At 41.0% G+C, this 24,945-nt stretch overlaps 1 protein-coding gene across 1 annotated transcript in view; it reads left to right on the top strand.

Moving 5' to 3' along the window:
* The first annotated feature begins 4,314 nt into the window (after window positions 1-4,314).
* The window catches only part of Dpy19l4 (dpy-19 like 4), a 60,952-nt gene continuing 40,321 nt past the window's right edge, over window positions 4,315-24,945 (top strand). Inside the window, exons 1-7 of the mRNA XM_042673059.1 lie at window positions 4,315-4,425; window positions 8,029-8,139; window positions 13,862-13,986; window positions 17,577-17,667; window positions 18,451-18,572; window positions 18,671-18,816; window positions 21,460-21,583. Coding sequence (XP_042528993.1) covers window positions 4,410-4,425; window positions 8,029-8,139; window positions 13,862-13,986; window positions 17,577-17,667; window positions 18,451-18,572; window positions 18,671-18,816; window positions 21,460-21,583 — 735 coding nt within the window. The 5' untranslated portion in view covers window positions 4,315-4,409. The remainder of the gene's footprint in view (window positions 4,426-8,028; window positions 8,140-13,861; window positions 13,987-17,576; window positions 17,668-18,450; window positions 18,573-18,670; window positions 18,817-21,459; window positions 21,584-24,945) is intronic.

Raw genomic sequence — 24,945 nt, 5'->3', positions numbered from 1 at the left:
GAGTTCAGGTCCCACCACCGGACCCCCCCCAAAAAAAAAAAAAAAAAAAAGTAGTGCAATATTCTTATGGCCGGGCGCTGGTGGCTCACGCCTGTAATCCTAGCTACTCAGGAGGCTGAGATCTGAGGATCGCGGTTCAAAGCCAGCCCGGGCAGGAGAGACCATGAGACTCCTATCTCCAATAAATCACCAGAAAACCGGAAGTGGCGATGTAGCTCAAGTGGTAGAGCGCTCACCTTGAGCTGAAGAGCTGAGGGACAGTGCCCAGGCCCAGAGTTCAAGCCCCACGACCGGCCAAAAAAAAATAATAATAATAACAACTATTATTATTATTATTATTATGGCTAGTTACTTCGGAGATGGAGTCTAGGTTTGAATTGAGGTCTGCTAAATCTCAGTTTCTTGAGTAGCTAAGGATTTAGGTATGAGCCTGTGGCATCCAGCTAGCCAGTAATTTTTTGGTACATTTTCTTTGAACATTTTAATTTCCATTGCTTTACTTCATTTAGTACTCCTAATCTACATTTTCTTATTTTAATTTTAAAATAATTTGTTTTTAATTATTAATATATTTATAGACTTTCAAGTTTACACTGAGAAAGAAATTTAATCCAATTTTACCTGACGTCACAAAGGAAAATAACTTTGGAATTTCATAGTTCTTACAAATTCTTAGAAACATAACTAAGTAATTAGTTATGTTTCTAAGAATGTTAATGCTGAGCCACATTGAAGAATAGTATCTTCCATCCAAGTTTACATGGTCCAATTAACAGCTAATCTAAAGACTCTTTTTTTCAGTGCTGGCAACTGAATCCAGGGCTTCACACATGCTAGACAAGCATTGTATTTCTGAGTTTACCCCAGTCCTCTTCTGAAAACACAGAATATTTCACATTGTTCCCTGACAACATCCACTGCTTCCAGATTCAGCCTTATCCTTTTTGAAGGTGGCAAAAAAATCATACTGCTCCTAGAATAGTTTGTACATGAAACTCTGGGAAAATGTGGTATGTTTGGGGTTAGTCCAAGTGGAGCAAAGAGTATACATTTTGGATAGGTACCTAACATCCCATTGGTTGCTTTGGCAAAACTGTCAATAAAATTATCATCTGAAAGCCAGGCACCGGTGGCTCACACCTGTAATCCTAGCTACTCAGGAGGCTGAGATCTGAGGATCAAGGTTCAGAGCCAGCCTGGGCAGAAAAGTCTGTAAGACTATCTCCAGTTAACCACCTGAAAACCAGAAGTGGTGCTGTGGCTCAAGTGATAGAGTGCTAGCCTTGAGCAAAAGAGCTTAGGGACAGCGCCCAGGCCCAGAGTTCAAACCCTATGACTGAAAAAAAAAAATCAACTGAAGTCATCTTAAGGCTATGTGTCTACTAGCCATGCACAGTACTACCTGGAAGCTACTTGCCTTTGGATTGACCTCTTGAAAACTTACCTATAATGACTGCGGCAATGCAACGTCTTGAGCAGTTAAAGAGTTTTGCCTTTTTAGATAAAGAATCTATTTTCAAGGGGCTGGGAAGGTGGCTCAGTGGTAGAGCGCTTGCCTTGCATGCATGAGGCCCTGGGTTCGATTCCTCAGCACCACATAAGCAGAAAAAGCTGGAAGTGGTGCTGTGGCTCTAGCCTTGAGTTGAAGAGCTGAGGGACAGTGCTCAGGCCCAGAGTTCAGGTACCCTGACTGGCGAAAGAAAGAAGGAAGGAAGGAAGGAAGGAAAGAAAAAAGAATATATTTTCAACAAGAAATGTCTTATTTCATTTATATTAGATTACACTGACTTGTGGGTAGGCTATTCCACTCTTGTTATCCTTAGACTTGAGGGCCCAAGGGAAGGTTCTAGAGGTACAATTTTTTCTGTTGATTTCCATCTAATGGTTGAATGATTCCATTTCTCATTTTAAGAAGCTTTGCCCCCTTCTTAGTAATCTAGGAAAATTTACAAGGTAATCATGAAATTATAGCATGTCAGAGTGTAGTGACGGTGATTATAATTTTAGCTTCTTGAGAGGCAGAGGTAGGAGGATCACAAGTTGGAGATTACTCCTAAATTAAGTAAACTCTCTCAAAACTAGTAAAAAAAAAAGGTGCTGGTGGCTCAGGCCTGTAATTCTAACTACTCAGGAGGCTGAGATCTGAGGATCAGAGTGCAGCCAGCCTGGGCAGGGAAGTCTATGAGACTCTTCTTTCCAATTAATCACCAGAAAACTTTTAGTGGACCTATAACTCAAAGTGGTAGGGTGCTAGCCTTGAGCAAAAGAGCTCAGGGACTGCACCCAGGTCTCAAGCCCCATGACAGACATAAACAAAACAAAGCTTTTTAAAAAGGGGCTAGAGGTATGACTCAACTGGTAGAGCAGCTTTCCTTTGAGTGAGGCCCTAGGTTCAATTCTCACAACAATCATAATAAAACACTACAGTACATCTATTACCTTAAGACCATAGACTTGGAAAATACTGAGTTTTGATGTTCCATAAAAATGGGCTAGTCCATGTCTAGGGTCCCTGTCATATTTTGTGGTTCTCAAGGCTCATTTTTTTCATTTCACAGCTTGACCTGTGGCCTTTTTTGGTCCACTGTTTTTTGTTAGTGCAGTGCTGACTGAAGGCCAAAGACATATTTAGGTGCATGACATACTCAGTCAATGAAACATAAAACAACTCTCCCCAAATATCCTAGCTTAATGAAGGTACTTTTAGGACAATCTTGCTGCTTGCTAAGAAAGAAACATCCATAATTACTCAATGACTTCAGTGAATTCTATGCTTTTCCCCCCTCCAGCTCTAAAATTATTGTCATTTCTAAATTTACTACCAAGTAAGGTTGGAGAAACGGTCCTGGTGCTTGAAGTGAAAATATGGCATTACAAATGAAAACTGTTGTGTTGTGTAGTACCTATACACACTCTTCATAAACTGTATTAGTATCTTTTTTTTTTCTCTAAGGTAATCTAATCATAAAACGCTTATTTCACCATTTTTGGTGACCCAGAACCAGAACAAAACTTTTGTAATAATTAAGAGTTCTGCTGGCTGGGTGCCGGTGGCTCAGGCTTGTAATCCAAGCTACTCAGGAAGATAAGATCTGAGGATCGCGGTCCAAAGCCAGCCCGGCAGGAACGTCCTTGAGACTATTATCTCTAATTAATTAAGCACCACAAAGCTGGAAGTGGCGCTGGGATGCAAGTGGTAAAGAGCTAGCCTTGAGCTGAAGTGCTCAGGGGCAGCGCCCAGGCTCAGAGTTCAAGCCCCACGACTGACAAAAAAAAAGCTCTGCTAAGCCAGGTGCGGTAGTGAACATCTGTAATTGCAGCATTTGAGAAGAGGAGGGAAGAAAATAGCAAATATGAGCTCAGCCTGAGCTATACAACAAGACCAAACGAAAACAACACAAACAATGGAAGACAAAAGGAGCTGGACACAAGAGGTCAGGCTTGAAACTTACTTAGGAGGCTGAGATGTGAGGATCACAGTTTGACGCCAGCATGGTTAGGAAAGCTCAAGACACATCTGTGGCTCCGGAGGTAGAGTGTTAGCCTTGAGCACAAAAGCTCAGGGACAGCGCCCAGGTCCTGAGTTCAAAACCCAGGACCAGCACATAATTCTTTTTTTTTTTTGGAGGGGGGTAGGGGGCCGGCTGTGGGGCTTGAACTTTGGGCATGGACACTGTCCCTCAGCTCTTCAGCTCAAGACAAGCGCTCTACCACAGCGCCACTTCCGGTTTTCTAGTGGTTAATTGGAGATAAGAGTTTCACGGACTTTCCTGCCCGGGCTGGATTTGAACCGCGATCCTCAGATCTCAGCCTTCTGAGTAGCTAGGATTACAGGCGGGAGCCACCGGCGCCCGGCTTCACACACAAACTAAAGAAAAAAAAGGAAGGGAGGGCAGCGTCCTCGTCCTGACGAAGGGTCCCGATCTGAAACCTCCGTGGGTCCGCAGCCCAGGCATCTGCTCCGAGCCCTGGGTTCCCGTTCTAGACAACTAGCTCTGTGACTTGCTTTGCAATGGACCCGAATCAGGGGATCCCGGAAGGTGTGGCTGGTACTGGTCTTCGACTCGTGCGCTCAAGGGATCCGCCGGGACAGGCCCGCGGTGGAGGCCCGCGGCGGAGGCCCGCAGCGGAGGCCGAGCAGCGTCGCCTCCCGGAAGCAGGCGGCGCCACAACCCGCTCGCGCAGGCCCTGGTGCACCTTGAGAAGCGTCCCGGCTGCGCTCCGCTTCCGGAACCTTGGTTCCGGGGCCTCCATTGGTGGACACACGGAAAGGAGGCGGGTCAGGAAGTGGGGGCGCGGCGGCGGGCGCGGGAGCGGGTGCGGGGCGGCCGAAGGGTTCGGCGACGAGGAGGGTGGCAGACTCCGGGCCGTGCGGGAACCGGAGGACCACCCGGGCCTGCGCCGAGACCATGGCAAAGGAAGAAGGTGACACTCGGAGTCCAGCTCCTTAACTGCCGAGGCCGGTCTCGGGAAAGGGGCGGTGGCCCCGGGGCCCAGGGCCTGGGCTGCAGGCGGCCGAGGCAGCCGCGGAGCGGCGGGGCGGGCGGGCGGGCGAGCGGGGCGGACGGAGGGATTTTGTGCATGATCTCGGGGGCAGTCGAAGGAAAAGCCCGGAGTTACGTCTGCCTCAGAGGATGCCAAAGTGAGGCTTAACATTGGAAGTTAGTAGCCAGAGAAAAGTGTGAGCACACGTGTATGTGTGTAAAGTGTGTATCTATGTGTATGTGTGGTGTCAGCTGAGGGTCATTAGCTGAGCATTAACCGAATAGGGAACGTGTAGAAGATGTTGATTTAGATCCAGAGTGTACTTATGAATATGATAGTTTAATCAAAACCCTTATGTTTAAATATTAACCAAAACAAAGACCCTGGAGGAGAAGGGACGGGGGTACATAGAGGGAGGGATTTGAGATAAACCTGCTAAGTACATTGGAAGGGACTGGACACGCAATGATTGAAAAAAGGTAGTTTATTTACAGTTGAGGGATAATGTCAAAGGGCAGAGCTTGGACTACACCTTGGGGGATGAAAAGGCTGAAATTTAAGGACGGTGGTTTGGAGCTAACTCCCGGCAGACAAATCTTATAGGCCCTTTTCTCCAGTTAACCAGCAAAAAGCTGGAAATGACGCTTTGGCTCAAGTGGTAGAGCAAAAGAACTGAGGGGGAACATAAAGCCCTAGGTTCAAGCCCCGGTATATACACAAACACAAAATACCTTACATTGGTCTATATATTTCACTTGTATCCTGATGTCATTTATATCTTTTGTCATTTACATTCTTATATATTCTGTATTTTCCAACTGAATACTCTTGAAATCTGAACTTCTAAAAAAGTTTTCCTGATGTAGTAGAGGATGGGTGGGTGGGTGTTCTTATATTTCCTGAATCAAATGTTGGAGTAAAGAAAGAAGTGACAGTCCGGCGCAGGCGCTGGTTGCTCACCCCTCTAATCCTAGCCACTCAGTAGGCTGAGATCTGATGGTCGTTGTTCAGAGCCAGCTCAGGCAGGAAAAGTCCCGGTACTTTTGTTTCCGATTAACCATCAGAAAACCGGAAGTGGAGCTGTGGCTGAAAGTGGTTGAGAGCTAGGCTATCTTTGAGCAGAAATGCTCAGGTCATCACGAACAGTTCCCAAGGCCCTGAAGTCAAGCCCAATACCAACAAAGAACACAGACACACACACACAAAAGGAGTGACAAAACTTCAATAGAAGAGTGTTGGAAATTATATATAGTCTCTGGATGGACATTTGCAAGACATTTTAGCCCTACTATTTCATCAAAGATTGTTGGACCAGAGATGAAATAGCGGATTGTTTTTGTGGGTATATAGCCATTTTCATTTAGTTTGGTTTTTCTTTTTTCTTTTTTTTTTTTTGGTTGGTTGTGAGACTTGAACTCTGGGCTTGGGCGCTGTCCCTCAGCTCTTCAGCTCAAGGCTAGCGCTTTACCGCTTGAGCCACAGCACCACTTCCGGTTTTCTAGTGGTTTATTGGAGATAAGAGTCTCAAGGACTTTACTGCCTGGGCTGACTTTGAACTTGGATCCTCAGATCTCAGCCTCCTGAGTAGCAGTTTGGTTTTTCTTGATAGTGTTAAAAATGTAATCTTGTGAAGCCAGCCAGTGGCCTACACTTGTAATCCTAGCTACTCAGGAGGCTAAGAGCTGAGGATCACAGTTTGAAGCCCACCCAGAAAAGAAAGTCTGTAAGATTTATTTATTTATTTTTTGTCGGTTGTGGGGCCTGAATGCGGCCTCAGCGCTGTCCCTCAGCTCTTCAGCTCAAGGCTAACACTCTGTCGCTTGAGCCACAGCGCCACTTCCTGCTTTTTCTGCTTATGTGGTGCAGAGGAATCGAACCCAGGGCCTCATTCATGCAAGCACTCTACCACTGAGCCACCTTCCCAGCCCTTTGAGAAGTTTTTTTTTTTTTGTCGGCCGTGGGGCTTGAACTCTGGGCCTGGGCGCTGTTGCTGTGCTCTTCAGCTCAAGACGAACACTCTACTGCTTGAGCCACAGCGCCACTTCTGCTTTTCTAGGGGTTTATTGGAGAGTCTCAAGAACTTTCCTGCCCGGGCTGGCTTTGAACCGCGATCTTCAGATCTCAGCCTTCTGAGTAGTTAGGAGGTGTAAGCCACAGGTTTTCGGTTCCTATGAGATTCTTTTTTTTTTTTTTGGGTCCGGTCCTGGGGCCTGAACTCTGGGCCTGGGCGCTGTCCCTCAGCTCTTCAGCGCAAGGCTAGCGCTCTACCACTTGAGCCACAACGCCACTTCCGGCTTTTTTCTTATGTGGGGCTGAGGAATCGAACCCAGGGCCTCAGGCATGCAAGGCAAGCTTTCTACCATTGAGCCATCTTCCCAGCCCTCCTATGAGATTCTTATCTCCAATTAGACACCAAAAAAGCTGGTAAGTAGAGTTGTAGCTTTAAGTGCTAGAGAGTTATTATCCTTAAGCAAAAAAATCCCCTCAGGAATAGTACCCAGACTAGGGACAGAAAAAAAAAAAGAAAAAAGAAGAAATGGTGAAAAAAATTTATAAAACTTAGACTTGTCAGGCTGGATTCAATAAATGAACAATTTTTTTTTTACTATAATAGTGTTTAAAGATATATTAGTGAACATACGAATTTTCTTTGAAACTTTAAAAATACCTTTGTTTTACTCATTTTTTTTAACACTAAAGCTGCAGAACCGTCCATCTGATCAATAGCAACAGATTCTGCTATTTTGACTTATTTATTTAGATTTATATTTCACAGCCTTAACTCATTACTTAGAGAAAAGAAAAGCCTCCTTTCCAGTCCTAAAGAGATTAATTCCTGTTTTTATTTTTTGGCTAGTCCTAGGACTTGAATTCAGGGGCTAGGCACTGTCCCTGAGCCTCTTTGTGCTTGAGGCTATCACTCTGCCACTCGCGCCACAGTGTCACTTTTGGCTTTTTCTGAGTAGTTTATTGGAGATAAGAGTCTCAGGAAGGGCTGGGAGGGTGGCTCAGTGGTAGAGCGCTTGCCTTGCATACCTGAGGCCCTGGGTTCGATTCCTCAGCACCACATAAGCAAAAAGAAAAAAGCCGGAAGTGGTGCTGTGGCTCAAGTGGTAGAGCGCTAGCCTTGAGCTGAAGAGATGAGGGACAGCGCCCAGGCCCATAGTTCAGGCTCCATGATCAGACCCCCCCCCCCAAAAAAAAAAAAGAAAAAAGTTACCTTAGGCATTACTAAAGATTCAGTATGTCTTGGTTTAGATGATAAAAGTTAAGCCAGGTGCCAGTAATCCTAGTGACTCAGGAGGCTGAGATTTGAGGAGCATGGTTCAGAGCTAACTGAGGCAGGAAAGTCTGTGAGGCTCTTAATCTCCAAATAAGCACCAGAAAACCAGAAATGTGACTCAATGTAGCTAACTTTGACTGAAAAAGCTTAGGGACAGTGCCCAGATCCTGAGTTCAAGCCTTATGACTGACACACACAAAAAGCTAATCAGCATATGCAGATGATTGATGCATACATTATAATATCTCACAATTTTTAAGGACCAACTGTAGAACTGCGCCAAAGGAAAAAACCAAAGTCTTCAGAAAGTCAAAGATCTGCCAAAGAAGAGAAAATCAATGACACTCCAATTCCTGAAAGAACTCCAAAACGTAAGTTACATAGATTTTTCAGCTTTCTATTATTAGTACTAAAAATAGCTTAACTATATGAGCTTTTATTTTTGTCAGTCTGGGGCTTGAACTCTGTACCTGGGTACTGTCTTCAGCACAAGGCTAGCCCTCTAATACTTGAGTCACAGCACCACTTCTGGTTTTCTGGTGGTTAATTAGAGATAAGAATCTCACAGACTTTCCTGCCCAGGCTGGTTTTGAACCTTGATCCTCAGATCTCAGCTTCTTGTGTAGCTAGGATTATAGGCTTGAGCCACCAGCACCTGGCTGAACTACTTTCTTTGAATTTTTTTTTTTTTTTTTGCTGGTCATGGAGCCTGAACTCTGGGTCTGGGCACTGTTCCTCAGCTCTTCAGCTCAAGGCTAGCGCTCTACCACTTGAGCCACAGCACCACTTCTGGCTTTTTCTGCTTTTGTGGTGCTGAGGAATTGAACCCAAGGCCTCATGCATACAAGGCAAGCACTTAGCCAACTTCCCAGCCCCCCTTTTTTTTTTTTTTTTAAATGATGGTTTGTTTTGCCTTATTTTGTGTTTTCGTGTTGGGATGGAACCCATAGCCTTGTGCATATTTGTCAAGTGTTCTGTCGCTGAGGTCTGTCCCTAGCCAAATTAAGCATACTTGGAGATTAGTCATGTGGTTAACTTTTATTAGATTTTGATGTAAAACAGCTCCCATAAATCTCAGTGCTTTATGACAAATATTTATTGATGATTTATGTTATGTTACATGTAGGTTGGCTTGTATAGTTTCACTTATCATGAAGGAACTGTCTCTATTTAGGACGTATTTTTCTTAGGCTAGAAGATAAGAGCAAGGGCTGGGAATGTGGTTTAGTGGTAAAGTGCTTGCCTAGAATGCATAAAGCCCTGGTTTCAATTTCTCAGTACCACATAAACAGAAAAAGCCAAAAATGGCACTGTGGCTCAATTGGTAGAGTGCTGGCTTTGAACAAAAAGAAGGTCAAGGATAGTGCCTAGGCCCTGAGTTCAAGCCCCAGGACTGGAAGAAAAAAAAAAAAGAGAGAAAGAAAATAGCTAGAATCATACAATAACTCTCGGAAATAAGAGTCTCATAGACCTTCCTGCCTGGGCTTGCTTTGAAGCACAGTTCTCAGATCTCAGCCTCGTGGATAACTAGAATTATAAGCCAGTGGCACCCAGCTCATACAGTGACTCTTAAAAGTTTCTGCTATAATGGCCGACTGTCACTTCTACTCTCATTCTGTTGGCCCAAGCAAGTTATCTAGACAATGGGATACAGAAACTACTGTGATTACAAGGAAGAAATGTTGCAAGCCACATTATAATGGCAGAAATGGCTAATACTTTGGTTGATGAATTTAGTACTTTTTTTTTTCTGGTCCTTGGGCTTGAACTCAGGGCTTGGGTGCTGTCCTCGAGCCTCTTGATGCTCAAAGCTAACACTGTATGACTTGAGCCACAGCTACTTCTGGCTTTTTCTGAGTAGTTTATTGGAGATAAGAATCTCAGGGACTTTGCTGCTCCAGCTGGCTTCAAACCACAATCCTCAGATAGAGCCTTCTGAGTAGGTAGTATTACAGGCATCAGCCACTGGTGCCTGGCTTATTTAGTATTTTTGCAGTACTGGGGTTTGAACCCAGGATATTATGTTCACTTTACTTGCTTGCCTAGCCGGTGCTCTACCCTAGCACTTTTTGTGAAATTGAGTTCTGCCTTTCTTTTATTAATGTAACTTTTTCTTTTATTTCTTTTTTTTTTTTTTTTGTCGGTCATAGGGCTTGAACTCTGGGCCTGGGCACTGTTCCTCAGCTCTGCAGCTCAAGGCGAGCACTCTACCACTTGAGCTACAGTGCCACTTCTAGTTTTCTAGTGGTTTATTGGAGATAGGAGTCTCATGGTCTTTTTCTGCCCAGGTTGACTTTGAACCGCGATCCTCAGATCTCAGCCTCCTGAGTAGCTAGGATTACAGGCGTGAGCCAACGGCACCCGGCCTAACTTTTTCTTGAACATTAGATATTCCTCAACTGCACTCTATATTACTATTAACATTTATATAATCTTTCTTTGTTTTTCTAGGCCTGATCAGCATTTTACAAATGAAGGATTTGGTCCACATAGAAGTTACCTGATTAGCCTGGTTTATAACTAACAACTTAATTAAAAGTTAGATCCTTTATTTATTTATTTATTTTTTGTCGGTCATGGGGCTTGAACTCTGGGCCTGGGCGCTGTCCCTCAGCTCTTCAGCTCAAGGCAAGCGCTCTACCACTTGAGCTACAGCTCCACTTCCGGTTTTCTGGTGGTTTATTGGAGATAGGAGTCTCACGGTCTCTTCTGCCCGGGCTGGCGTTGAACCGCGATCCTCAGATCTCAGCCTCCTCAGTAGCTAGGATTACAGGCGTGAGCCACCAGCGCCCGGCTAGATCCTTTATTTTAAAAAAAAAAAAATTTCCCCAGGGCTAGGAATGTGGCCTAGGGATAGAATGCTTGCCTAGCATGCATGAAGCCCTGCATTTGGTTCCTCAGTACCTCAAAAAGCCGGAAGTAGCACTGTGGCTCAAGTGGTAGAGTGTTAGCCTTGAGCAAAAGAAGTTCAGAGACAGTGCCCAGGCACTGAGTTCAAGCCCCAGGACTAGCAAAAAAAAAAAAAAAAAAAAAAATCCAGTTGTGGGGCTTCAACTCAGGACCTGGGTGCTATCCCTAAAGCTTTTGTGCTCAAGGCTGGTGCTCTACATCTTTAGTTATAGCTCCACTTCCAGCTTTTTTGTGCTTAATTAGAGATAAGAGTCTCATGGACTTCTCTGCCCAGACTGCCTTTGAACCACAATGCTCAGTTCTCAGCCTCCTGAATAGCTAGGATTACAAGCATGAGCCACTTGTGCCTGGTTTACTTTAAATTTTTAAACTGATCATTTTAAAAGACAATTTCTATGGCCAAGAGTTCTTTATTTTCTCCAAAACCCACATTTATATTAAACATGAAAAGTTTTATGTCTCTTCCATCTTTGATACCTTACAAAGATCAAAATATTTAATATTAAGGTAAAGTCTTTTTGTATAGAAATTGAAAGAATATATATTTTTAAATTCTTGTGTCAGAGTCTCACTATGTAGCCTCAAACTTGCTATGCACCAAAGCTGGCCTTGAATTTAAGGTCCTCCTGTCTTAGATTCCTGAGTGCTAGCTTCATAGGCATGTGTACCATGCCCAGCTAAATATGTATTTTTATAATAGATACTGATTTGTAGGGTTAAGTTACAATAGTTGAAGTCCTTTTTCCTTTTTAATTGGGTCTCGTGCATGCTAGGCAAGTGATTCTCTTCTGAGCTCTGAGCTACATTCCCATCCACTGTCTGAGCCCTAGAGAAAGAATAAAAATATAAAATGAACATTAAAAAGGAATCTTGAAGTTCTTTTCCAAGTGGCCACTGTAGAAACATTTTCTTATTAGTTCTTTATAGTTCATATTGTATTATATTATTTTTGCTAGTATATTTGTGTAGAGCAAATGTGCAATTCACATGCTACATGCTGTTTTAAACAGGATATGCATGCGCTATTAGGAACAGTTTATAAACAGTTATTATTCGTTACTATTTATTTATACCCATACTCACTGCCTTATACTTGCTAGGCAAACACACTTGCCACTAAGCCTTTGCTTGTTATTATTTTTTTTGGGGGGGTCCGGTCGTGGGGCCTGAACTTTGGGCCTGGGCGCTGTCCCTCAGCTCTTCAGCTCAAGGCTAGTGCTCTACCACTTGAGCCACAGCGCCACTTCCGGCTTTTTTCTTTTTGCTTATGTGATGCTGAGGAATCGAACCCAGGGCCTCAGGCATGCAAGGCAAGCGCTCTACCACTGAGCCACCTTCCCAGCCCCTGCTTGTTATTTTTAAATAGGGTCTTGCTTTTTAAATCCTGGCTGTATTTGGATCTTAATATGCCTATTTTAAACTTTTCATTGTTGCTGGGATGATAAGCACACACTATCTGTCTAGCTTCCCTCGGTTGAGAGGAAGTCTCAGGATTGTTCTGCCCTTTTTTGGTAATCTTAGCTTGTCAGGTAGCTTAGCATAACAGGCTCTCACCAGTGTGCCCAGGTTGAGAAGGGGTTTCATGAACTTTTCTCATGATCATCAAACTATGATGCTCCCATATCCAGGCCCGTAAGTAGCTAGGATTATAGATGTGAGCCACTGGAACCAGCTTGATTACTTTTTTTTTCTCTTCGTGGTACTAGGGTTTGAACTCAGCCTCACTATTTGATAGACTAGGGCTTGATTCTTACCTTTTTTTTTTTTGGTCCGGTCATGGGGCCTGAACTCTGGGCCTGGGCGCTGTCCCTCAGCTCTTCAGCTCAAGGCTAGCGCTCTACCACTTGAGCCACAGCGCCACTTCCGGCTTTTTTCTTTTGTGGTGCTGAGGAATCGAACCCAGGGCCTCATGCATGCAAGGCAAGCTTTCTACCACTGAGCCACCTTCCCAGCCCTTGATTCTTACCTCTAATTATGCTTTTCACTAATTATTTTGGAATTGGAATCTAGCAAACTTTTCTGCCAGGGCTGGTTTTAATTATTTATTTTTTTAAAAAAAGAGGTAGCCGAGTAAGAACAGCAGCACTCAAGTGGTATTCAGGTAAGGGGTAGGTTTATTCAGTAGACCTGCTGGGACCAGGCAAGGGTGGCACTCCACGTGGCTGGGAAAGGCCTGGGAATGAGAGAGAGCTGGGAAAGAGAGGAAAGAGAGAGAAAAGAGCTAGAAAAGAGCAGAGAGAGCAGAGAGCTAGAAAAGAGCAGCGAGAGAGCCAGGGCTGGTTTTAAACTATAATCCTTTATATCTTAGCCTCTGTTAAAGAATCAATATTTTTAAGTGTGCAGTCCATTAGTGCTTCATATATTTACCTTAATAGTGCTTAATAGATTTACTTAGTACTTCATATACTTACCTTGTGAAATCAGTATCCAGAACTTTTTCATCACGCAGAATCTAGACTTTAACCTTTGAAACTATTTTGGATTTACAGAATTGAGCCCACACTACAGTTTCCAAGTTTTATCCTCCCCCGCACAAAGTTGCTAATATTTTATATTAATGTACATTTGGTACAATTAATGAATCAATATTGGCACATTTCTGTTAACTAAAGCCAATACTTAGAGTTTTTACCTAATGTTTTTAAATTTTTCTTTTTAAGGATTCCATATAGCATATAGCACATTGTATTTAGTTGTCATATCTTCTTCCGTTCTTTTTGGCTCTTCTAGTTTCGGGCTTTTTGTGTTTTTTTTCCTTTTGTTTTTTGTTTTTTGGGTGTTTTTTTGGTCATGGGACTTGAACTCTGGGCCTAGGCACTGTCCCTGAGCTCTTCAGCTCAAGACTAGCAGTCTGCCACTTTAGCCACAGCATTACTTCTGGCTTTTTCTGTTTATGTGGTGCTGAGGAATCGAACCCAGGACCTCATGCATGCAGTCTACCACTGAGCCACCTTCCCAGCCCTTTTCATGTTTTCGATGATCTTAATAGCTTTCAGAAGTTGTAGGTAGATATATATATATATATATATATTGTAGGATATTTCTCTGTTAGAATTTGCCTTTCTTATGACTAGACTAGGGATATGTGTTTTTTGAAAAGAAACTTTTGAGTTAGAATGCTTTTCTTCCATATCATATCAAGGGTACATCTTACCTTTTGGTTACTTTAATATGCTTTTTCAGATATATTATTTCAACGCTTTGCAAAGCTTTTCATTGGCTGTCTTGCAGCAGTTACTAGTGGCATGATGTATGCACTCTACCTGTCAGCATATCATGAACGGAAATTTTGGTTTTCCAACAGGCAGGTAAGAAGAATTTTGAACATATGAAAATGACACAGTAAGTTAAATATTTGAGTGTTTGCTAGGATGTGAAAAAGCAAGTGTGTTAAATATGACAAATGCTCTTTTATTTATGACTATTAAAAACAATGATATAAAAACTTTTGAGAACATACAGCTTTAAAATATGTCATAGGATAGATATCATCTCATGGAATAAAAACTACGGAGGTACTCTTCTGGTGCAGTTGGTTTATCAGGGACAGACTGTTCAAGAAATTCCTGCTCTCAGTTTATTAGAACTGGATCTAAGTTCTCATGAGACTGAAAATAGAAATAGGCAGATCAAGATTGCACATAGTATAATTTATTGAGAAATATATACAGTGTGTTGCAGTAAGCTAAGTGAGATTTAGATCAGAAGGATGGGTCTTATAAGATCAGAACAAAGGTAACTTTACCCAAGCCAGAATGTACCTGGTTTATCTCATGCTTACATCAAGTACTTTAGGCACATTCTTGGTACTGTCATTCCACATACCAGTGGAATGGTTTTGTCTATAGAATGCTGTGAAACTATGGGAGAAAACAAACAAGGTTACTCTGGGGCAATCAAAGCAGTCATGTCTCAAGATAGCTGTGGTCAAATCAAGCTGCCTCCCTACAGCAACTTTCAATAATAATAACCTACAGCATTCAATCAGGCTCTTAGTAGTTTAGATGCCTCACATTTCAAAAATTTGTGTGGAATTTCAACATATGTATATATATGCATATACATACATACTATGTTTGCATATGATATATATTAAATATATGTATGTGTATACATTCAAACACCTTTTCTTTTTGGTAGTGAGAGTTGAACTCAGGGCCTCACACTTGCTAAACAGGTACTTTACCTCTTGAGTCACTCCATCAGCTGCTCTTCTTTGCACTGGTTATTATTAATGTTAAATTTTTGTCAAGCTGAAGACTGAACTCAGGGCCTTGCACTTGCCAAGCAAATGCTCTTCCACTGAGTTAAATCCCCAACCCTTGCATTGGTTATTTTTTTTTTTTTTTGTCGGTCGTGGGGCTTGAACTCTGGGCCTGGGCGCTGTCCCTCAGCTCTTCAGCTCAAGGTGAGCACTCTACCACTTGAGCTACAGCACCACTTCTGGTTTTCTGGTGGTTTATTGGAGATAGGAGTCTCACAGTCTTTCCTGCCCGGGCTGGCTTTGAACCGTGATCCTCAGATCTCAGCCTCCTGAGTAGCTAGGATTACAGGCGTGAGCCACCAGCGCCCGGCTGCATTGGTTATTTTTAAGCTAGGTTCTTGCTTTATATCTGGACCACAATCCTCTTTTTTTGTCTCCCCTTCATAGTTGCGGTGTTTGGTGCAAATGCCCATGCCTACTCACTGTGTTTTCCTCATAATTGGGGTGACAGGCATGTAACATTGTACCTAGCCCTTGGCTGAAATGGAGTCTTGTGAGCTGTCTTCAAGACTGCCATCTATGCCTGTGAAGTAGCTAGGATTGCAAGCTTGAGACGCCAAGCATGATTAAAGCATATAAATTTTTTGAGTTGTATTATAGCATTTTTGAAAGGGTTAAAATAATAAAATAATATTAAGATCTGGCCTCAATACTATGTTTAATGTTTGGCTTTAAGTTATTTGTATTTTATAGACTTTTAAATCCTTATAACAATATAGTGTAATGTAGTTATTATCTTTTATTTTGTCAATGGGGGCTTGAACTTAGAGCCTGGGCAATGTCCCTGAGCTTTTTTGCTCAAGGCTAGCATTCTACCAATTTGAGCCACAGCACTACTTCTAGTTTTCTGGTGCTTATTTAAGGATAAGCGTCTCATGGACTTTCTTGCCTAGGCTGGCTTCGAACCTCAATCATAAGATATTGGCCTCCTGAGCATCTAGGATTATAGGCATGAACCACTAGTGCCTGGCTTGTTATTACCTTCTTATATAGTGAGGTATTTTGGGGATGGGTCCCAAGTCTAACATCATATTTGTGTATATTTCACATACACTTTGTAAAATACTTTTAGTGTTCCTCTGTTTTTACTATTACCCCTTAAGTGAGGTCAACTATCGAGTCTTCCCTCCCTCTCCCTCTCCCACTCCCTCTTTCTTACCTTTCCGTCTCCTCTACCTGTGCCTGCCCTGGGGCTTGATCCTGGGCCTTGACCCAGCCTGGGCTCTGTTCCTGAGCTATTTTGCTCAAGGCTAGTGCTCTACCACTTATACCATAGCTCCACTTCTGATTTTTTGATGGTTAATTGTGGAGATAAGAATCTCATGGTATTTTTTTTTCTGGGCTGTTTCAAACTGAAAAAGATCCTCAGATTTCAGCTTCTTGAGTAACTAGGATTACAGGCATGAATCACCAATGCCCAGCTTTTGTTTTATTTTGTTATTTCTCTTTCTCTGTCTGTCTCTCTGTCTCTCCATCTCTCAGTGGTACTGGAGTTTGAATTTAGGACCTTGTAAGATTGCTAACAGGCACTGTACTATTTGATCCATGACTCACGTATTCTCTTTTATTTTGTTGGTTGTGAGGCTTGAACTCAGGGAGTGGATGTGTCGCTGAGCCTCTTAGTGCTCAAGGCTAACGCTACCACTTGAGCCACTGCACCACATCTGGGGTTAATTGGAGATAAGAATCACAGGGACTTTTCTGCCTAGGCTGGCTTTGAATTGGAATCCTCAGATCTCAACCTCCTAAGTAGCTAGGATTATAGGCGTGAACCACTCGCGCCTAGCAAGATGTATTCTCTACTATGTCATGTCAGTGCTCATAAAATTCCAGATTTGGAAACACTTAGGATTTCAGATTTTTGCAACTCCACTGGTTTTATGCATGAAAGCAAATCATTTGATTTAAAAAGCTATCTTCAGCGCTAGGGATATAGCTTAGTGGTAGAGTGCTTGTCTAGATTGTACAAGATCCTGGGTTTGATCTCTAGCATGGCTAAACAAATAAAAATTATAGACTTGTAAAATGTTTATTCAGTGTAAAATATACATAGTATCCTATAGTTTTAGTTTTCACAACTTAATTTTAGGACTTCTTTTTTCCTTTTGCTGTGTTGGGATTTAAACTATGGCCCTTGCGTGCCAGGCAAGCTTTCTACCACTGAACTAGTCTTGCTAGTCTTGAAGTCTTGCTTATATTTCTGAACATTTATTTGAAAAGCCCTGATTAGGTATCTGCTGATCTGGAAAAGTACTAATTATAGTCTTGTTAATCTAGGTACATAAATACATGGAATAGTAATAGCAAATGCTACCTTCTTCATGTATTTATTTTTGTATTCATGTATTTATCTTGTATTTTTGGCTTTTGACACTAATTTATTGTCTGAGTTACTATTTTTGGTATAGGGAGGCCATTCTGTTGGTTATTCTTCTAGATTTTTTTTATAGGTAGTGTTTCATTAAAATGTTGCCAGATTATTGAAAACTTTAGCCTCTTTATTAGAGGAAATTCACTTATCCATGAATAAAAGGTAAATAATATCATGTTAATTTAGAAAATGAAGTGAGAAAAGGAAGATTATAGCTGAAATTTAAATACTTCTCCTTAAATATTCATTTTATTTTATTTTAGGAGCTTGAACGGGAAATCACATTTAAAGGTGACAGTGCTATTTATTACTCCTATTATAAAGATATGTTAAAGGCACCTTCATTTGAAAGAGGTATGGTAATCACAGATTTTTGTTGTTGTTGGTGGTGGTGGTGGTGGTCATCGGGCTTGAACTCAGGGACTGGAGTGCTGTCTGATCTATTTTGGTCAAGGCTAATGATCTACCACTTGGATCTACCACTTTGAGCTTGACTTCCAATTTTCTTAATTAGAAATAAAGTCTCACAGACTTTCCTGCCTGGGCTGGCTTTGAATCATAACTCTCAGGATTACAGGTGTGAGCCACCAGCACCCAGCAGTTGTATTTTCTCTCTCTCTCTCTTTCTCTTTCTCTCTTTCTTTCTCTCTTTCTCTCTCTTTCTTTCTTTTTCTTTCCTTCTTTCTTTCTTTTTTGTGTGTTCCTGGTGCTTGAACTCAGGGCTTGGATTCTGTCCCTGAGCCTTCTGTGCTCAAGGCTAGTGTCCTACCACTTGAGCCACAGCACCATTTCTGGCTTTTTCTTTCTATGTGGTACTGAGGAATCAAACCCAGGGCTTCATGCATGCATGGCAAGCACTCCACCACTAAGCCATATTCCCAGCCCAGCAGTTGTATTTTTGATAACAGTTTTCTAAATTCTAACATTATTTTTCAATATTGGGCCCTTAGAATGTGGGAGTTTATCTTAGAATGTAACATTATTCCTTCGTAATGTTCTTAATAAAAAAAAAGTTATAGGGTATGTATTTGGAATATCATTAATAGTAAATATTTGAATATTTGTTGAACAGTGAGTGATATGTTTAATCATTATAAAAGCAGAATTAATAATCTGGAGAAAAATCTTTCTCTTTAGGTGTTTATGAATTGACACACAATAACAAAACTGTCTCTCTGAAGACTATAAATGCAGTACAACAAATGTCTCTATATCCAGAACTTATTGCCAGTGTTTTATATCAAGCAACTGGTAGCAATGTATGTATTTTTCTTTTGCTTTAATGTCTCACATACTTGAGAATCCTCAAATTGTTTAATGTCGTCCTATTTTAACTCCCTTTCTTTTTTCCATTTAGGAGGTTATTGAGCCAGTGTATTTTTATATTGGTATTGTTTTTGGATTACAAGGAATATATGTTACTGCTTTATTTGTTACAAGTTGGCTTATGAGTGGAACATGGCTAGCAGGAATACTTACTGTTGCGTGGTTTATTATTAACAGGTAAGATAGGTATTTTAATTGATATTTATAATTTTTTTGTTATTCTGTTAGTCAGAGTTCTGAAGTGTTTCTTCTTCCCAAGACTCCCAACTCTAATCTCAAACTTGTTATCATTCCTGTATTATGCTACATGACATAGTTTACGTTAAAGTAGGAAGATTACCCTTTGGGCTGATCTAATTAATTATACAAGCCCTTAGGAGCAGGGAGCTTTCTTAAGCTTCTGTAGAAGGATAATTAGAGATATTCAAAGCACAAAAAAGATTCACTAAATTATGGCTGGCTTGAAGCAAGGAGGAAGTAAATTCTGCCAGTGAGCTTTTTTTTTTTTGCCAGTCCTGGAGCTTGAACTCAGGGCCTGGGCACCGTCCCTGAGCTGCTTTTGCTCAAGACTAGCACTCTACCAATTCAGCCACAGCACCATTTCTGGTGTTTTCTGTTTATGTAGTACTGAGTCATCAAACCCAGGGCTTCATGCATGCTAGGCAAGCACTCTACCACTGAGCCACATTCTCAGTCCGTAGTGAGCTTATTTTTAAGAAGACTGTAAACTCCTGATGAGAACCATAACCCTGGCTGATGCATTGATATTAGCTTAGTCAGAGTGAGAATTCAACCATACTCTCTTGGCCTTTGTGAGCCAATAGATTTATTTTGTTTTAAAGCTGTTATCTTTATGTTTATTTGTCACTTAATCAACAGTTAAAAATTACACCAGTTTGGGGGCTGGGAAGTTGGCTCAGTGGTAGAGCGCTTGCCTTGCATGCATGAGGCCCTGGGTTGGATTCCTCAGCACCACATAAGCAAAAAGAAAAAAGCCGGAAGTGGTGCTGTGGCTCAAGTGGTAGAGCACTGGCTTTGAGCTGAAGAGTTGAGGGACAGCGCTCAGGCCCCATGACCGGACCCCCCAAAAAAATTGCACCAGTTTGTATCTTTTTAAAATTATTAATTTACTTATTATTATAGAGGTAATGTACAGAGGCCCTCTCCCTAACCCTTTGGAAGATATACACTTAAATACACCATACACAAGGTGAAGAAGACAGAATCATTAAAAACTTAAAAAAGAAGAAAGAGCTTGTTTTTATCTTAGTGTGTATATTATTTAGATAAATATGAAGAGCCTCTTAGGCATTGTGCCTTTGTGTTTCTCTCTTAAGAGTATCCTCTTTTGTTCTGTGTATATATAGAATTCTGTCAATTTTGTATCTCTTTGCAGACATAGCAACATAGGCATGTGGCTAAACCACATTTATCATCTGTCTATCCATCCATCCACTTACTCATGCACTCACCACCTACCTAGCTGCCTGCCTAGTTATCTACCTACTACCTATCTATCTGTATACCAGAGTTTGAACTCAGTGCCTCCACCTCTTGCTAGGCTTTATCACTCCAGTTAGTGTCCTACCACTTGAGCTATACCTTCTGTTCAGTGGTTTTTGCTGGTTAATTAGAGATAAGAGTCTTGGATTTGTAAGAATAAGCTGGCTTCAAACTGTGATTCTTAGATCGTAGCCTTGTTAGGATTATAGGCCGGAGCCACCGATGCCTGTTTCCAGTGTTTCTTTAATCTGAAACTTTTACCTAAAAGTTAAATGGGCTCAAGAGCAATTCTGGATAGGATATGTTGTTCATAGTGGTACAGGCCTGACATTCCAGTGACAAAAGGAAGCACAAATAGGATTGCAGTACAGGCCAGCTCAGGCATAAAATTAGACACTTTCTTGGAAATAACCAATGCAAAAAGAGTTTGGCAGAGTGGCTCTAGTGTAAAGGGCCTGATAGGAAGCACAACCCCTGAGTTCAAACTACAATACTGCCGGGGGGTGAAGGAGGAAGACTTTCTGTATTTGTGACTCTAGGAATTTTCAAAAGTCTCTTGGTTTAATCACATAAAAGATTACTACGTTGGATGCCAAGAGCTGAGGGTCACGGTTCAAAGCCAGGGCAGGAAAGCCCATGAGACTATCTCTAAATAACTACCAAAAAGCCAGATCTGGTAGTATGCTAGCCTTGAGCAAAAAGAAGGCTCAGGGACAGTGTCTAGGCCCTGAGTTCAAGCCCCAGGACAGATGCGTGTGCACACCCCCAAAAAATTACTGTAAAGGTAATTCTAAGTACCTTGTTGACTGAAAAAAAAATTAAACTTGTTATCAGAAGTATTATATTAATATTTGTGCCCCCTACCAGCCATAGGACCTTGATTTAGTCACATCTTTGAGCTTCTTATTCCTTTCAAAAGCATGTAAGAATTTTGCATCTGCCAGGCTGCTGATTATGGTGTAGATTGTGCTCTAGAGATTGTAGATAAGGGAAGGAATATTAGTCTAGATAGAAATCTATACAAACAGTGCCTTAGCTTGGGTCAAGTTTGCCCAGAGCAAGCATGCCTTTTGCAAATTGTCACTGAGGTCCATCTGTTTATAAGTTTAACATAGTGACACTCTACTTTCTTGGGTAGGAGGTGGGGTGGGACAGTATGAATTTGCTCATGATATTGTCTAAGTAATGGTGGATCTGTCTATGCCTACTTGACAAGATTGTTAGGAAGAACAGTGAAATATTTTTGAAAGTGCCTTTGAAAAGTATAGTACTAAAATATAATGCCTTGCTTTTGCTGTTATCTGTGGTTTATTTTAGGGTAGATACAACAAGAATTGAATACTCCATTCCTTTAAGAGAAAACTGGGCACTACCATATTTTGCATGCCAAGTTGCTGCACTTACTGGCTATTTAAAAAACAACTTAAATACCTATTCAGAGGTAAGACATAAATCTGTTTTATCCATCACAATTAATTCTGATGCATCACACATGTACATAATTTTACAGCTAGTAGTAATAGGATTTGTTATGTTAATTAAAGTCTAATAGCTACATAATAAGAGATATAGTTAGATATCCATAATAAAGGATATTTAAAAGATATACTACAGAATAACAGATATAGTGGCCAGGTGCTTGTAGCTCACACCTGTAATCCTAATTACTCAGGAGGCTGAGATCTGAGGATCACGGTTCAAAGCCATCCCAGGCAGGAAAGTCTGTGAGACTCTTTATTTCCAATAAACCACCAGAAAAGTGGCACTGTTGATTAAGTGATAGAGCGCTAGCCTTGAGCTGAAGAGCTGAGGGATTTGTTTCTTAAACTCCCTGTATATAATGGATATTAGGCCTTTGTCTGATGCATTGCTGGTAAATATCTTTTCCCAATTGGTTGTTTGTCTTTCTAGTTGGGTAGCTATTTCTGTAGTTGTGCAGAAACTTTATTTTAATATAGTCACATTTGTCCAGTCTCTACAATTTCTTGTGCCCCTGGGACTCTGTTCAGGAAGTTCCTGCCTATGCCTATAAGGTCTAGTGTTTTTCCTACTATGTCCTGTCTGATGTTGAGGTCTTCAATCCATTTTGAGTTGATGTTAGTGCATGGCGACAGCCTGGGATCTACTTTTTGTTTTCTGCATGTGGCCGCCCAGTTTTCCCCGCACCAGTAGTTGAAGAGGCTGTTTTTTCCACTGTATGTCTTTGGCTCCTTTGTCGAGTATCAGTTGACTGTAAATACATGGTTTTATTTCTGGGTCTTCTATCTATTCCATTGGTCTTCTGGACTATTTTTGTGCCAATACCAAACTCTTTTTGTTATTATGCCTCTATAGTAGAGCTTGAAATCTGGTATTGTGATACTGTCTGCATTACTTTTGTCTAGAATTTCTTTGGCTATTCTAAGTCTTTTGTTGTTCCATATGAATTTTTGGATTCTTTTCTCTATTTCAGTAAAGGTCATTGGGATTTTGATGGGGATTGTGTTGAATTTGTATATCATTTTTTGGCAGTATGACCATTTTCATGATAGTGATTCTACCTATCCATGAAAATGGAAGGTCTTTCCATTTCCTGGGGTCTTCTTTGAGTTTTTCTTTAGATTTTTATAGTTTTCACTAAATAGATCCTTTATATCTTTGGTTAGGTTAATTTTTAGGTATCTTAGTCTTTTTGAAGCTATTGCAAACAGGGTTGCTTATAATCATTTGAGTGTCTTGGATGTTTGTTGAAATTTTTCATGTGGCATTCTTGATCTTATTGATTTGAGTCTCCTCTTTTTATTTTTGTTACTCCTGCAAGATGTCTGTCAGTTCTATTAATTTTTTTCAAAAAAACAGCTTGGTTTCATTAATTTCATGTAGGTTGTGAAATTTCTATCATTAATTTCTATTCTTATCTTGGTTACTTCTCTCCATCTATTAACTTTAGATTCAGTTTTTTCTTGGTTTTCTAAGTTTTAATTGCGTCATGAGATTATTTGCTTGAGCTGCTTCTGTTTTCTTGATGTATGCACTAAGGTCAATAAACTTCCCCTCAGCACTGCTTTTGCTTGCTGTGTCCCAGAGGTTCTGTTGTGATGTATTTTTATTTTCATTGAATTGTAGGAACTTTCTAATTTCTCCTTTAATTTGTTCTGTGACCCCGTTGTTATTCAGTAGCTTGCTGTTCAACCTCCATGTATTTGAGTAAATTCTGCCGAATGCTTTGTTTTGTTAAGAACTAGTTTGAGTCTACTATAGAATACATGGGATTATGTCAGCCCTCTTATATTTGCTTATGTTCTTTGTGTGAACTATGATATCATCTGTTTTGGAGAAAGTTCCATGGACTGCTGACAAGAATGTATATTGGGTCGTTGTTGATTGGAAAACTCTGTAGATGTCTGTTAAGTCCATTTTGGGATATGGTGTCATTTAGTTCAGAGGCTTCTTTGCTTATCCTCTGTTTGGTTAACCTATCCTTTGGTGCGAGTGAGGTATTAAAGTTTCCTACTACTATTATATTTGGGTCTATCTTGGTCTGTAAGTCTGAAAGTATTTGTTTAACGTATTTAGGGGCTCCATTGTTTGGTGACATAAATTGATGACTATGACTGTTCCTTGTATTAATGTTTAATGAACTTGTTTGTCTTTTTGTGCTGATTTTAATGAGAAGTCTATTTTGTCAGAAATCAAAATGGCAATCCCTGCCTTCTTGCTGGGTGTATTTGCATGGAAGATCTTCTTCCATCCCTTTACTCAGAGTTTGTTTTCTGTCTTTGGCTGTGAGATGGGTCTCTTGGAGAAAAAAAAATGGATGGATCTTGTTTTCTGATCCATTCTGTGGTTCTTTTTCTTTTGATTGGAAAATTGAGTCCATTAATGTTTACAGTTATTATAGAGAGATATGTTCCCTGCCATTTTCTTGCTTTCCTGTATTTTGCTTCTTTCTTTTTCCTGTGCTTTCTAAATTGATCTCCTAGTGATTTCTATCTCATATGGTTCTCTGATCTTGATTGTTTTCTTCAGATTATATTCTTCCTTTTCATATTTTTGTAGTGCTGGCTTATTGTTCATAAATTCCTTTAATTTTTCTTCATTCTTAAAAGTTTTAGCTTCTCTGTCGAATGTCAATGCTACCTTCTCTGTGTATACTAGTCTGGGATGGCAGTTGTGGGTCTTCAGGGCTACATAGTACCTTTTTTTTTTTAATTGTGAGAATACCTTACAGAGGAGTTACAATTACATGGGTACATAGTACCTTTTTTTTGGAGGGGGCTGGGGGAGTCCAGTCTGGGGCCTGAACTCTGGGCCTGGGTGCTGCCCCTCAGCTCTTCAGCTCAAGGCTAGCGCTCTACCACTTGAGCCACAGCGCCACTTCTGGCTTTTTTCTTTTTGCTTATGTGGTGCTGAGGAATCGAACCCAGGGCCTCATGCATGCAAGGCAAGCTCTCTACCGCTGAGCCACCTTCCCAGCCCCACATAGTACCTTTTGAGGCTCTCTGTTCATTGAGGGTTTGTGTGGAGCAGTTCACAGTGATTCTGATTTTCTTTCCAGTGTAATGTAGTGCCTTCTTTGATTTTGTAGCACTTAAAAATAAGCTATTTGCTACACAAGTCTAGTGTTTTTACTATGATGTATTTCTTCTAGAATCCTGTCTATTAGGTGTTCTGTATGCTTCTGTTATGTGAGTGATATTTTTCTCTTTTTAAGATTGGGAAATTTTTCTGTAATAATCTTACTGAATAAATGTTGCATCCTTCTATTCTTATATTCCTCCCTCTCAACAATCCCAATTATATGAAGATTAGATTTCTTGGCTT

Source organism: Dipodomys spectabilis, unplaced genomic scaffold (genome assembly GCF_019054845.1).
Source record: "Dipodomys spectabilis isolate Male_0828 unplaced genomic scaffold, ASM1905484v1 ptg000783l, whole genome shotgun sequence".
Lineage (NCBI taxonomy): Eukaryota > Metazoa > Chordata > Mammalia > Rodentia > Heteromyidae > Dipodomys > Dipodomys spectabilis.
The sequence above is the reverse complement of the archived record's forward strand: the minus strand, read 5'-3'. Positions and strand labels throughout refer to the sequence as shown.